Here is a 13,972-nt window from a genome sequence, read left to right as displayed (position 1 = left end):
GTGGCTGGAAAATGCAAACTTTTACAAGTGTTTTCAAAATAAATACACTATGTGGGTTTCGACAGACATATTATGTTCGGTCCGATGTGCTCTGAATAGTTAGGTGCTTTTCAAAAAAATACATATGTATATACCAACACAACTCAAACTATCAGCTCAAATTAAATAAATGCTTATCTTCTGATTGTAAGCTATCTGCTGCAATTGAACACATAAGGTTTTATTCTTCTCTTAATCATACCAATTTACAATCAGTGGAGTTACTTCTGATTTACACTTATGTAGGTGAGATCAGAAGCAGGCCTATAGGTTTGTAGTTTATACCTTAAAATGTTGTTTGGGGGGGCGGGAGAAGAGAACAACTCTGTTCAGAAAAAGTATATTCAAGATAAAGAGCATGTAAAGCAAGATCACAGGTTTGCTTTGGTAGGAAGCTAAATATAGGTAAAGAAAAGTCATGTTAATCAAGTTTCTAAATGAAATAAGATTGATTGTGCAACTATGAGCTAAATGAAGAAGAGATCTGTACATTAGAAAAATTACGGAATGCACTTTGATGACCTACACAAAGTGAGAAGCAGCATATTGCATTTGTGAGCATTTAATAATTTTTGGGAAGCAACTAGGTACTGTAACTTCTCTTTACTACAGAAGAAAATGACAATGAGGAAGGAAGTAAAGCAGAAATCTTGAACATTACCACTATTATGCAAAAAAAACAACAAAAAAAACAAAACAAAAAAAACTGCTGTTTTCCCCTCAGTGACTGAGTAGCTGTGCCCTCAGATGGAAAACGTATGATACTTGTGACTCCTAACTACCAGAAATCACATGAGATGATCAAGGAAGAAAATCACAGCAGCTATATTTATATCTACTGCTGAACTTCTCAGAAATACCATACCTTAATTAAAATTTCTTGTAGGCAATAGTAAAAATATCACAAGTAAGATTGTTTTAGCTGATCAATTATCACAATTGACAACATTTTATTAGTGCATATTGAACTCCTAAATGTTCTGGATGCAATATGTCCCTGTGAAAATGTTCCCCAGAGAAGGCAGAAGGCCAGATCTGGGAAAAGAATCAAGCCTGGCTTGCCTGTTGTACAGTTTAAACAAATATTTTTCATCTGGTCTGCAAATTATATGCTTTTGTACAAATTTAGCATCTGTTTGTACCTGCATATTTGAACGTAAGGGCTTTCATTATATTTTTTAATCTTCAAAGCCATAAACATATATATTTATACTTCAGCATTGTACACTGATTGTAAAGCTCTGAATGAAGTCATTTTGTGCTTTAGTTTTGATTAGAATGATACAATTAGAACCTGTTATTCTACCAACTAATTATTCATAGAATGTGATATCTGAAAAATACTACAAGATTGCAAATTTAGGAATGAACTAAGAATGTGTTCTGTTTAAACTATTCACCCGGACTTCAGTCAAATCATTATCATTAGATTAATGTTGAGCCACTTTCTGTCATCAAAAATTGTATCACAAAAATGAGGAATAAAAAGTTTTATGTTTCATGTATCAATAAGAATTTGAATAGTGTTTTGATACTCCTTGATACTCTGTCATTTGATTTGCTAACCAACCTCCCTCTCCCCAATTTATCACAGGCTCATGATCATTTGCAGAAAACTCTTTGTTGTTGTTGTTGTTGTTGAACCACTTCTGGATGCTGTTCTAGATTTCATTTCTTACAAATCCAGCTAAATATAAAATTATCAGGCCCTCTATTTAAATCTCAAATCCAAAGTACTGTTGTGTTTGCATATAAAATGAAAGAAATAGATTATATATTTGTGCATATGGAAAAGGAAAAGGAAGGGAATTGGCAGAAAGTGGAAAGGAATAAGAGAGAGAGAATTGTGTGTATTTGATTTTGCCTGTGGAAATCATTTTGAGGGCCAGATTTTCAAATGTGGGCACCTAAATTGTGTCCACCAACTTTGTGTGAATACCTGTTGCATCTGTACTAACAAATCATTAGTAAGAAATCAAGGTGATAGGCATCTTAGAAATATCTACGTTAGATGGATAAATAGCTCAAAAAGATATTCTATCCATTAGTAGGCTGAAGCGAGCTCCTCTTTATAAACCCTATTTTAAAATACCTTCCACCCCAGCAACTTCACCAAAAGCAAATTGGTCCATAACAAATAGATGGATTGACAGATAATTCTGTATAATAAGTACTAATTTTCATGTGAAATAATCCAATTTTGGGGCACAAATCTATCCTTTGCAAATGCAAAGGAGGCTCAGACAAATTAAGCAGACATAATCGAACTGTCCACAGTTTAAAATTTAGAAATTTTTGCACCCTCTGATATTAATACACTCCTCACTCCAAGTCTATATAGTTAAAATGAGGATGATAAATCAAATAGCAGGTGTATGATAATAATCTTAATAGATGGATCTGCTGTCCTTTCTTCTGTATTTACCATTACTTCATGTAAAATGCCTGTTCTTCCCAGGTAAAAATAATTAACTTGCAGTTGACTGATTATTAAAAATAAGAAGCTTTTTTCCACCGCACTGCTTATTGGATTTGATATCAGAAAAAGGCCTTCATTTGGCCCAAATAAATACCTCTGGTTTTCACCACTTGCTGTAATGTTTAAAGTAAATAAGTTCTTGTCCAGTTAGCATGATTGAATTCATTCAATTGCAAGAACAAAGCCATTGTATAGAGGCTTAGAACAGGCCTTTTCTCTGTTTCCTTTAAAAGAATCTTCCTTGTTACTGCAGGGTGCTTGCTAGCTTTGTGAGCTGTTCAATAATTTGCAAATGCTAAAAATGCATGTGCTTATTTTGCAGAAGAAATGAAGGAGGAATATGACACTATGGGGCCTGAAGCCGCAATTCAGACCACTGGAAACAATGGTACAGGTAAGGCAAATGGTCCATTTGAACATCATGTTTGTTCTGTGTCATTTAGAATTAGCTGTGCTTGAAGGGAAGAAGTGGCTAAACAATTTATTTACTTGTCTAGCTGAACAATTGAGAAATGTTTAAATAGTCATCCTGATTTCAATCCCCACTCGCTCTCCCCCAAATTTGATTACAATGGTACAAACTGGGTATTCAGTGAAAACTCAGTCTCTCTTTTCCCCACCATGCCTCAACCCCACTCATTTTAACTGCATTCTTGTAAGCTAATAGATTTTAGCATTGTGAGGAGACATTTTCACATTCAGGGTGAATGAACGAGTTTAAAGTACGTGGGCCAAGATACTGTAGTCTTTTAATGAGAGAGACTGTACAAAGAACTTGATAATAAGGATGGGGTGCACTCTTTATGGCAACCCCATATTCACAGGGAACAGAGAGTAAGATACTTCAGAGAATCCAGATATCTTTTTAGAAAGACACACACAACCCCACATATATACACAGATACACAATTTAAACGAATATTTATGAGATTATTTTGTTTCTAGTTAATCTTTTTTTTCCCTACTTTCCACATCAATTTCTTTCCCTTCTTAAAATCCATACATTTCTGTGGAAAAAGAAAGGGAACTTAGATATTTAACAGTCATTATTTTTGAGCCATCTCTTTTTTTCTATAGCTGCAAAAGGCCGTAAAAAGTTTCTGTTACTAGCCAAATGAATTCTGGAGTTTGACCATGTTCTTCCCAAAGGCCATAAGACCCTTTGCCATAGATGATTCATGCATTACACTACATTCACCTTGCTTTCTGCTAGATTTACACTTAAATATGTAGATGTTTTCCAGCACAGGTAAATTGTTATGCATCACATTATAATGTTTGATTCATAGGTACTGCCTTCTTGAAATGTTATTATAAAAGATGGTACCCAAATGTTATAAGGATTTTATTACTCACACATCCTTAATGCTGGTACACACCCACATAAAACCTACAATGTCCTTACTAAATAACACAAGAAATGTACTTTCTAATTCTTGTGGGAGAAAATAATAGAAAAATAAAAACATGTCAATGATTTTTTTCGTACATTAGATTTATGCATGAAAAAGTAATGAGTGGATTAGAATGGAGTCACAGTTTATCATTATATATATCCTTAATAATATTGCTATACAGAACCGAAAATAACAAATATTCTAAAATCACTTGGTTTTTCAAGATATATTCATAAAGTGATGACTCATACATGGTATTTGGAGTAACTGGACATGAAAAGGTTCAGATGTTTGATTCAGAAAAAAAGGCTGGATTCTTATCTGACTTACCATTACCAGAATCTTCCAGGTCCTGTCTCAGGCTTTGTGACTATCTTTCCACACATTTTTCTGACCATAACAAACCCTGACTCCTTCCTACTTGTTCTGTTGTCTCCTTGGAGGGGGGAAAGCTTGTGGCCTCTTACCACCTACCATTCCTTTCCAGTTTCTGATGGTCTCTTCTTTCTGCTTTGTACTCTGGCCTTAGGTCTCCTCTTCAGGAAAAAGGTATTACAAGACCTGTCAGCTGACAGCCCCATAGATCATACTCTACTCTTAATCCAGAAAAGACGTGTCCCACTCCTCCTGTAAACCAGTCAGAAATCATCTTCTGGGCGTAGACATGAGGCCCACAGCCCTCTCTCACTTAATTGGTTTAAATCAGTGTCATTCTGTTGACTTCAGCTGAGGATCTGACCCAGGAAGTGTAATCACTCCTTGACAGTCATGGGGAGCTGCCTTTGGCCCTGTCTACAATAGGAAATGGTGCCTTGTTGAAGATTTGTTTTCAAACAACAGCCAGAAATGCTCTAAAGGGCCTCATTGCTTTGCCATTTAAAATGTAATAGTTAGTTTGGAGTAGTGAACTGTGGGACTGAGAAATCACAGACCATATGAAATGCCCACAACTTCTTCATGATTAGAGGTTCTCTCATAACCATAAGCGCCGACTCCGTGGGTGCTCCGGGGAAAAATTAGTGGGTGCTCTGCACCCACCGGCAGCCAAACTCCCCCAACCCCGTCCTTGCCTCCTTCTCCCCCAAGCGCGTCACGTCCCCGCTCCTCCCCCTCCCAGCGCTTCCCACCCACCACCTAACAGCTGTTTGGCAACGCTTAGGACTTTCTGGGAGGGAGGGGAAGGAGCGGGGATGCGGCGCGCTCAGGAGAGGAGGTGGAGAAGAGGCAGGGCAGGGGTGGGGACTTGGGGGAAGGGGTGGAATGGGGTTTGGGCGAGGGTGGTGCAGGGGCGGGAAGAGCACCCACCGGGCAGAGGGGAAGTCAGCATCTATGAATGGAGCAAGGAAGAATATCACACATAATGGCTGGCCTATGTTGGGACTTAACCTTTTTTTTCCAAATCCTAAGAAAATTTTTGGGTTGGGTGGTGGGAAGAACCCTTACTTTAGTCATTTTTTAAAATAAACCTCAATAATAACAGGAACACCTTCCTTTCTATACACCCATGTAACGGCTATTACTATCAATGGCTCTGTCTACACTAGAAGGCAAGCTGCATTTGAAAAGCATCCTAGAGGATAACTTCCCCCTAAACTGATCTTGAAAATACACCAGGCCAGACTATGTAGACCAGTTCAGACCCTGCTCAAAAGCCTACCCCTCAAAGAATCTTGAAGGGACTGGCTAATGGGAAGATAGGGTAAGTGAGTCGTTGTGGTATCTGAGACCTTGTCCTTTCTGCTGAGAGCATTGATAAGAGTACTAGCCATGGCCGGCTCCAGGCACCAGCGAAGGAAGCAGGTGCCTGGGGCGGCCAATAGAAAGGGGCGGCACGTCTTGTTGGGGCAGCACGTCCAGGTCCGCGGCGGCAATTCGGCGGCGGGTCCTTCAGTGCCTAGCATCCTCTTCAGCGGCACTTCAGCGGCAGCTCAATCACTCCGCTCAATCGGGTTTTTCTTTTTTTTTTTCTTCTTCGCTGCTTGGGGCAGCAAAAAAGCTGGAGCCGACCCTGGTACTAGCTAGTGCCATTTGTGAGGATTGTTCTTGTGATGTGGACATCTTTCCACTGGGAACTAGACTATCTCCTCTAGCTCATTTCAATACCACCAAAACCTCTGATGGTAAGGATTAGTGGTCACTTCCAACTGAGCTTGATTTGAGCCTGTGATTTAGAAGTGAAAGATCCTATAACCCATTGTTAATCCACAGAACCATCCAATCTCTATCTGAACGGTCTCAGGTACTTTTCAATATGAAATAATATACCTTACATCTGTCTATTGAGAAAAATAGAAATAAAATATAGTGAAAGTCACTTTCAATCATGTGACTTTCAGTGGGGATTTTGCTCTTGCTTCACTGAACACTTGAAAACCCTATCTCTAAATAACAAATATTAACTGTTTTGGGAGGATGTTAGGAGGAATTCTTTGACATGCTCCTTGTAGTAAGGACTTACGTGGTCTGGCTTCAGTACTGTCTATTGACTCAATTTCCCACAGTGTGTTGCCTCAGTTTCCCCTCCCAGATGGTCAGCCACCAACTTTGAGTGTGGTTAGGTCACTGAGGTGACTTAACCCTCCACCTAAGAAGATGAACTAAGTCTGGGTACAGGTGAGGCTGAATGCCAGTCCCCTTAAAGGACCAACTCACCCAGTGACACACCCTCAATAAAGACCACATCACAGTGACCTTCATTTGCCCAAGGAAGTCCAGATGGGACTTTTTTTGGAGAGCATTATGAATGCTTCTGGATTGCCCAGGGAGGTCACTGCTAAATAATACAAAATGCTTCTTGCTCCTGAAGGCTGGGCATGTTATCCCTGCAACGTTCCCCAATTCTAGGTGACCTCAGAAGACCTCATATCCAAGTCGCTCACATGGTAGAACTAACTACAGTTATTATTTGGCCAGGCAACAAATGTGATTGTTTTTAGGAAAAATTCACTGCAGTATGTCATTAACATAGAATGGAAATAACAGAAAGATCTTTATTATGCTATTGCCCTTGCTACTTTTATATATGGCTACCATTAAACATTTTTTTATCCTCTATATTTTTATACTAAGCAACATAAAGTTTATACAAGCAAAAGCAAAAGCTTCCACTAGAGTTAAAGGTATAGTTCATAGTTCAGCCATGCTAAATCAATTTGCAAACTGTTTCTAAAGGTCTCTAAAAGGGCTACTTAACAAAATGATGTACTGTATAAGCTGTTTTTAAATAGTTGATTGTTAGAATCATTTGATTTACTTCATTGGTCCGATTACTTTCATTACAGTTGGGATTCTTTTTTAGGAGATAGATGAGCAGATTCCCTGTTAATGAACAAACAAAATTTCCCTTTTTATATTAATAACATCTGGCTAATAAGCTTTGGCTGTCGATGTTTTTCATATGATTTAAAGAAGGAGGAAAAAAACCTTCAAGGGAGAGGAAAACAGAAGTAAAACTTGGCAGGTTAGAAGGATAGGCCGTTTTCAGACCGTAATCTATGTGTACCAATGAGGGCCTGTCACTTCCTGCCTAATGAAGGCTGTGGTTTTATTAGTTTTGTTTGCGATTAGGAGCAGCTATCTCCACCTCACAGTAAGAGTTCCCACAAGAAATAACTGGTCTCCCAAGCTCCTTGAGTGTCCTCTTTCTCTCTCTTTTTAAAGATACTAAACACCTCCTTAATGTTTTCCTTAATGTATTTTAGTTTAGCATGAGGCTGTGATACATCAGCCTTTGGAACTGAAAATATTTCTACTCTCCATGCCCTAATAATTAATTAAAATATTACTTATTATTGGTGAGGTCACCTACTGTACTAAATGTTTGACTCACAGATAGGAGTGTGGGTTCTGTGTGTAATTTCAATCCACAAGGAATCTATGAGTGCAGCTTTTTACATGGAAAACAACTAAGGGCTTAGGGGGAGGCACACCTAATGATAATCAGGTGATTTGTTTAGTAATACTAAGTGATTTTTCCATAATTTCTGAATTCTTAGCAGTAAAGCATCTTGTAAGAGACTGGTGAGCACACGGTCCACCTTCGCTATTCATGTTAATCTTTAATATTACAGTACCAGTAATATTGTTTAAGTTAAGGATCTGTTAGCTTTTCTGCTAAATCCCCTTGCTTTTAGGGGTTTAAAAATTAGACATAAACATTTGCTTTAGATCCTGGATTCCATGCATATGCACAGAAGCTAAATAATCCACAGATTTAAGAATCCCAGAGTCTGTAATATTACAATAGGCTAGTATAACCTGCTGGATCAAAATCAGCTTTTTAATCATGTTCCTGGGCCAACCTAGACAGCCCAAGCTCAGGATTAGAGGTCTTACTAGTAGCTCAGCCCCACCATGGGTGGTTGGGGATAAAGGACCTGAGTTCAAATTCTACATTTGACCCCACCAGGATCTCAGATTTGCTGGAGAGGCAGACAACAAGCTTCCCACTCCCCTGATCCTTCAGGCTCTCTCTCTCACATTGGCTCCTCTCCTTTCCCCTCCCAATTCTGGGGGTAAAGGAAGGTTCATTCTCCTCCCTTCCTAAAAGCCACCAGACCATTTCCTCTTCCTGTTCAAATACCCTTTCTCCCAGTGTATGTACTCTATGGAGATGGAAAAGGGCTAGGCCAAAAGAGGAGGGAGAATGGGCAGGGCATTATTGCATCCATTATTACATAGATCGCCAGCCATTTCCCCCAGAAAGGGGTCCACAACCTCAGTTCTGCCGTAGGGGCTATGGAAAGATCTTGTTGCCATCCCACCGCCTGAAAGGGAAGACAAATGCCTTCATCCTTGGTACCTAAGTAATCACCTCAGTGCACAACCTTAATGAAAAGGGTTTTTTAAGATGGTCTATAAAATAGCAACAACAGAAACAAAAGCAATGTTAAAACATTTTGAAGGTTAAAACCCACAGACTCAGGGTGTTATAGTATCCTTAATTCATACTGTGGTGCCTAGTTACTGAAAAGGAACATTTCTGAATCAGGGAATATTAACACTATACAGGCATAAATTACCTCAGGAGCTGCAAATTCTAGACCCAATGGGAGGAGTAAAAGGTGGGGTTTCAGGCTTAACTTTGTACATTTCAGCTCTGCTATGAAAAAGACATACCCAGAACACAGCCTGACATTTCGGTGTGTAAATATAATTATGTACAAGCAACCACCATTTTGTTATATTCCCCCCACAACATAAAAGACAAATTGTTGCATTACACACACACATTTCCACTGTAATTTGCACTCAGAACTCCAGTCTTTCCTCCATATAATCATATCCTCCTTAACAAACAAGTTCTTCTTTACAAATAAGCATTTGGCACTTTGTATGTAACACATGAACCATGTTAGGTGGACACTGTTATTGAACAGAAGACATAATGATTGTTCAGATACATATAAAGAATCAGGAGCAACTCAACAATTTGCTGTTCCATATCCTCTTTCCTTCCATATAAAATGTCAAAAACTCATGGAAGTGTGGACAGCAATTTATAATGATGCTGGCCCTTTGAACTGACAAAAATTTGCTTGTTTAAGGCCTATAGAGAAATTTTAGAGGACTTCTCACTGATGGGTTTAGCCATAAGAATGCCATTTAACCCGACAAGGTTTTTGTGGCTAAAACTCCATTCAGTGTTTAGACAGTTTCTTTTTTTTATATAAACAACTTATTTATCTCAACATGGTGAAAGAGGATTTGATTTGATCAGTTCAATGTGTGGCGCTTGCATAATGAATAAGCAATGATGGGCCAAACCAGCTCCTCAAGTTCAAACTCCTTCAGCATTGTAGTATAGCAATTGAATAACAATCTCACTCATTCATCAGCCATGTTGTCCATCTTCAGAATGGCTGATGTATATTGGCGAATGTCTGGGGAAGCTTGCACTGCAGCTGTACATACTGAATACCTGTTCCAACGATAAACAGAGGATTTTTATCTCTTGCACAGCACCTTTCATGGGCCAGGTCTTATTTTATCCCAGCTGATTTCATCCATTGCTAATCTTGACCCACATTTAGGGACGCCACTGTGTTTTTAACTCATTCTCAGCAGGTTGTACATAGAGGAAAGACGCTGTATAGTCAGGGGAACTGGAAATTCTAATTGGCTAGAGCCATGAGATTGTTGCCAGAATGACCTCCATCTGTAAATTATATCAAGGCACTTCCAGGGCTATAGGGGAAGCAAACAAAGCTATGCTGAACGATCATCTTGCACTTAGACAATTTTTTTTCTTATAAAAACTGATTTTTTTTGTTTTTAGGTAAATTTGATAAACATATTTTATCATTTCTCTCCATTATCCATTTCTCATAACTAAAATATGGTAAAATTCTACTTTGGAAAAAAACAGATATGTTCAACTGTTTTACCTAGGGCAACATTTTCCACATTCAGAGAACATACCACTCTTGCCTGCAACTTCCATTTTTGTAGAAAAGTGAAAAATTGAGGCAAAGCTACTAAATGGTTCAAAAACACGATGGACTTGGTTTGTCTCTCACTCATACTAATTTTGCACTGTTGTAATTCTTCTTGGGCCTGATTCTTCTCAACCACTAGTTTTACACTGATGCAACTCCACTGACTTCACTGGAGTTATTCCTGATTTACACTGGTGTAAGGGAGAGTAGAATCATGCTTATTTTACTTTTGACTGGTTCATGAAAAATCAAATATATCACAATTTTGCTTTCTTATTTGTCCTACAGAAAAATACATTAAAAATGTCATTGATCATAAACTATTCATTTAATTTATGGTCAGTTAAAAATAACGATCTGAAATTCACTGCCACCATTCATTGTCTTTATTTAAAAAATTAGAGAAAGAAAATGGTCTATTTCCCAGTTCTCCTCTAGTTGCATTAATATTTGTCTATAATGCCCCAGACTTTACAAGAGCTTACCTCTATGCAATATTCAGATGTAGGGAGAAGAAATACATATTGTTAGCAACAGAATATTTTGTGGTTGAGAACATATTATACTTCATGGACGTTGCAGGGACAATAAAAAATTAGGTTTACATTTTCAGAAAAAAAGCAAAACTCCAGCACGGACTGTAAAAGTGGCTTTAGGCTCTGTATCCCAGTTATGGGCTGGAAACATGTGGTTCTATTTGTAAAATTGTACAGAGCAACACATTTTTTAAACAATGTATTTTCCCATTGTAAATTACCCAGAGATGAATTTTCCAGGAAGAAAAATATGGTTGATGTTATGAATTTTAAAGAAAGCAATATTTTGTTCTTGTAATCAGAAAAAAAAATGGCACAAGACAAGGCAGTTTTGAAGGGGTAATTGGTTGTGTGCTTCACTATGCACAAATTACAGACCTACACCTGTGAGGTGCTATGCAAAGAGCCGAGCGTCCTCAATTTAGAAGGAGTCAGTGGGAACTGAGCAGGAAGAGCAGATAGAGTAGAGGTCCCCAAGATCTTAGTTCTGCAAGTTACTCTGAGCAGGTGGACTCCTGTACCCACACAGAGAGCCACTGAATTCACAGGAATTCCCTGAGTCCAAAGGTCCATCCATGCAGAATAACTTGCAGTATTAAGGCCCAGCAGACTTCTGCTTCCCTGATTCATGAATGGTCTCATTTATGTAATTTGGCCCAATCCTACTCCCATCAAAGTCAATGGCAAAGCTCCTACTGACTTTGTTAGGAGCTGGAGCAGGCCCAGTGAGACTAAAATCTGCAGCAGGATCAGGCTCAAACCACAGACTTGTAGCTCCAGCACAAGTGTCAGCATTTCTTGCAAACAACCATATAAACTTAGCCAATCTTACAGGGAAAATGCACTCAAAACCACTTCTTTTTCCCTTCCCCCAATTTTAGTTAAGAATGCAAATTGCACGTCGGACTTTGAGGAATATTTTGCCAAAAGGAAACTGGAGGAAGGAGATGGGCATGCAGTCAGCATAGCAGAGTACCTACAGCGCAGTGACACAGCCATTATTTACCCAGAAGCCCCTGAAGAACTGTCTCGCCTTGGCACTCCAGAGGCCAATGGGCAAGAAGAAAATGGTGAGGCTGTAATTCATTTTTAGCCACTATCCTGACTTCTTGCAGCTGTTGCAATTATAAATGCACTACATGCCTGGGTGTTTACCTTAAAAATTGAAGAGCAGCTGCAGAGGCATGGAATTTCATGAGCAAAGATTGGAACTGTAATTTTAGTGTATTGTGATTTTTTAGTCAGCAGATTATTTTGTAGATGAAATAAAGAGCAAGAACAATTAAAGCTTAATTTAAAAAGAAAAAATGCTCTCTCTATGGTTTTAAGTTTCTGAACTATTGAATTTTTACGTGAGAAATTTAGGATTACTGACCCATAACTCTCTTACTTCTTGGTGAATAATTGAAAAAGTGTCCATGAGAATGATTTGGCCGGTGTCATATTAATATAACAGGTTAAAATGAAATGCAAATCGTCAATTGATTGAGAAAAATATTTCTTTGTTTTTCAGCTATTTAAGTCTTCAAAAAAGCTAGAGTAAGGACTTTAATTAATTTTCTAGCACAGTATGAAATGATTCATACAAGTTTGTTGTGGGTGTGTAGGGGGAATGGTGTGTTCTGAGGCCAGTTTGAAATGGCACTCTAGTGTAGCAGATTGCAGTGATTCCTGTCATACCATCCCGGGCAATAAGCCCATTAGCTGCCATTGATTTACTGACCTTTTGGCCTGCTTCTCTCTCTCTTGTCTCTCGGCTACAGACCTGCCACCTGGAACTCCAGATGCTTTTGCCCAACTGCTGACCTGCCCCTACTGCGACCGGGGCTACAAGCGTTTGACATCACTGAAGGAGCACATCAAGTACCGTCACGAGAAGAATGAGGAGAACTTTTCTTGCCCTCTGTGTAGCTACACGTTTGCCTACCGCACCCAGCTCGAGCGGCATATGGTGACACACAAGCCAGGGACAGATCAGGTGGGGGGTTGGTTTTAAGTGATTTCTTTCTATAATAACCCCTTAGAGAAACGATATTGCTTTGATTGGCAATCATTATTAATTTTTCATGGCATTTTGAAGATGCAGATCTTTTAATGGTAATAGCTTTAATTGAGGTCTAAATGATTTTTTGATGGTCTCTTCTAATATGATTTAATAGTCTTATGTTCACGATCGAATGAGTGTGTTAATTTCTAATTTAGAAATTTTATTTGCACTTTAACTTGACTTTAGTTTCGTTTTTATGTTCCTCAAAAAGTGAACGAAACTGTGGCATTTTAATTATACAGTATTAAACATCTCAGCAATTTTAATTCCATTTTTCACCTAGTTTTACTTTGCAATTTTTGCAACTAGGATCTCAAAGACATAGTAAAAGATCTACTAATTTTTTTTTCATTATTTTTGAATAACCTTTTCAATCACATAAAAGTATGCATATTTTGCATTTAAAATAAAATTACACATGTTTAGAGTAAATCTTTCCATAAAATGTATGGGTTATGTTTTTTGAGTGTACCAGTAACATATGTACACATTAGGATTGCAGTATCACTATTATTTATATATCCTACTAGCATATCTGTTATAAATCAAAATGATTTTTCCTTGTTATGATAAAAGTAACCTTACAACATTACTGCTTTGCATTATTTAGTTCATTTCACTATTACATTTAAGCCAATGCTGTGTGTCTTGAACAGGTGACTGAAGCTTTCTTTCATTCACAAACTGATTACTCAAAAGGGCTGTATCCCAAAGCTTTTTACATATTATACGAAAACTATTTCTTCTGTTCCCTAGAGAATTACCTCTGATAACTGGTGTTACGGAGTATTGTAATGGAAACTCAACTGGTGTGTCTTAAACTTAAATAAATGAGTGTGTGCATGTGTCAAATTATATAGGCCTCATACCATATTTATTTTTCTGAAACAACTAAAAATCATAATCAGCTATATATCTTTTGATAGATTTTTCTCGGCGTAAGGTAAATTCGGTTAGGCAAACATACATCTTCTAATCATGCAATTTTGCAATTAGCATTTTTAAGAGAACAGTATCTCTTGCTTGATCTTAAATCA

At 38.1% G+C, this 13,972-nt stretch overlaps 1 protein-coding gene across 16 annotated transcripts in view; it reads left to right on the top strand.

The window, feature by feature from the left end:
• The window catches only part of ZEB2 (zinc finger E-box binding homeobox 2), a 131,178-nt gene that overhangs the window by 96,744 nt on the left and 20,462 nt on the right, over positions 1-13,972 (top strand). For 11 of the 16 annotated variants that reach the window (XM_065561634.1, XM_042860884.2, XM_024109024.3 and 8 more), the window contains 3 exons: positions 2,841-2,912; positions 11,770-11,958; positions 12,652-12,866. In XM_065561634.1, the coding sequence (XP_065417706.1) occupies positions 2,841-2,912; positions 11,770-11,958; positions 12,652-12,866 (476 nt within the window). The remainder of the gene's footprint in view (positions 1-2,840; positions 2,913-11,769; positions 11,959-12,651; positions 12,867-13,972) is intronic. The other 5 variants (XM_065561628.1, XM_042860880.2, XM_065561633.1 and 2 more) reach the window with 2 other exon arrangements.

Source organism: Chrysemys picta, chromosome 11, assembly GCF_011386835.1.
Source record: "Chrysemys picta bellii isolate R12L10 chromosome 11, ASM1138683v2, whole genome shotgun sequence".
Lineage (NCBI taxonomy): Eukaryota > Metazoa > Chordata > Testudines > Emydidae > Chrysemys > Chrysemys picta.
Note: the sequence above shows the minus strand (reverse complement) of the source record. Positions and strands in the feature narration are given on the sequence as shown.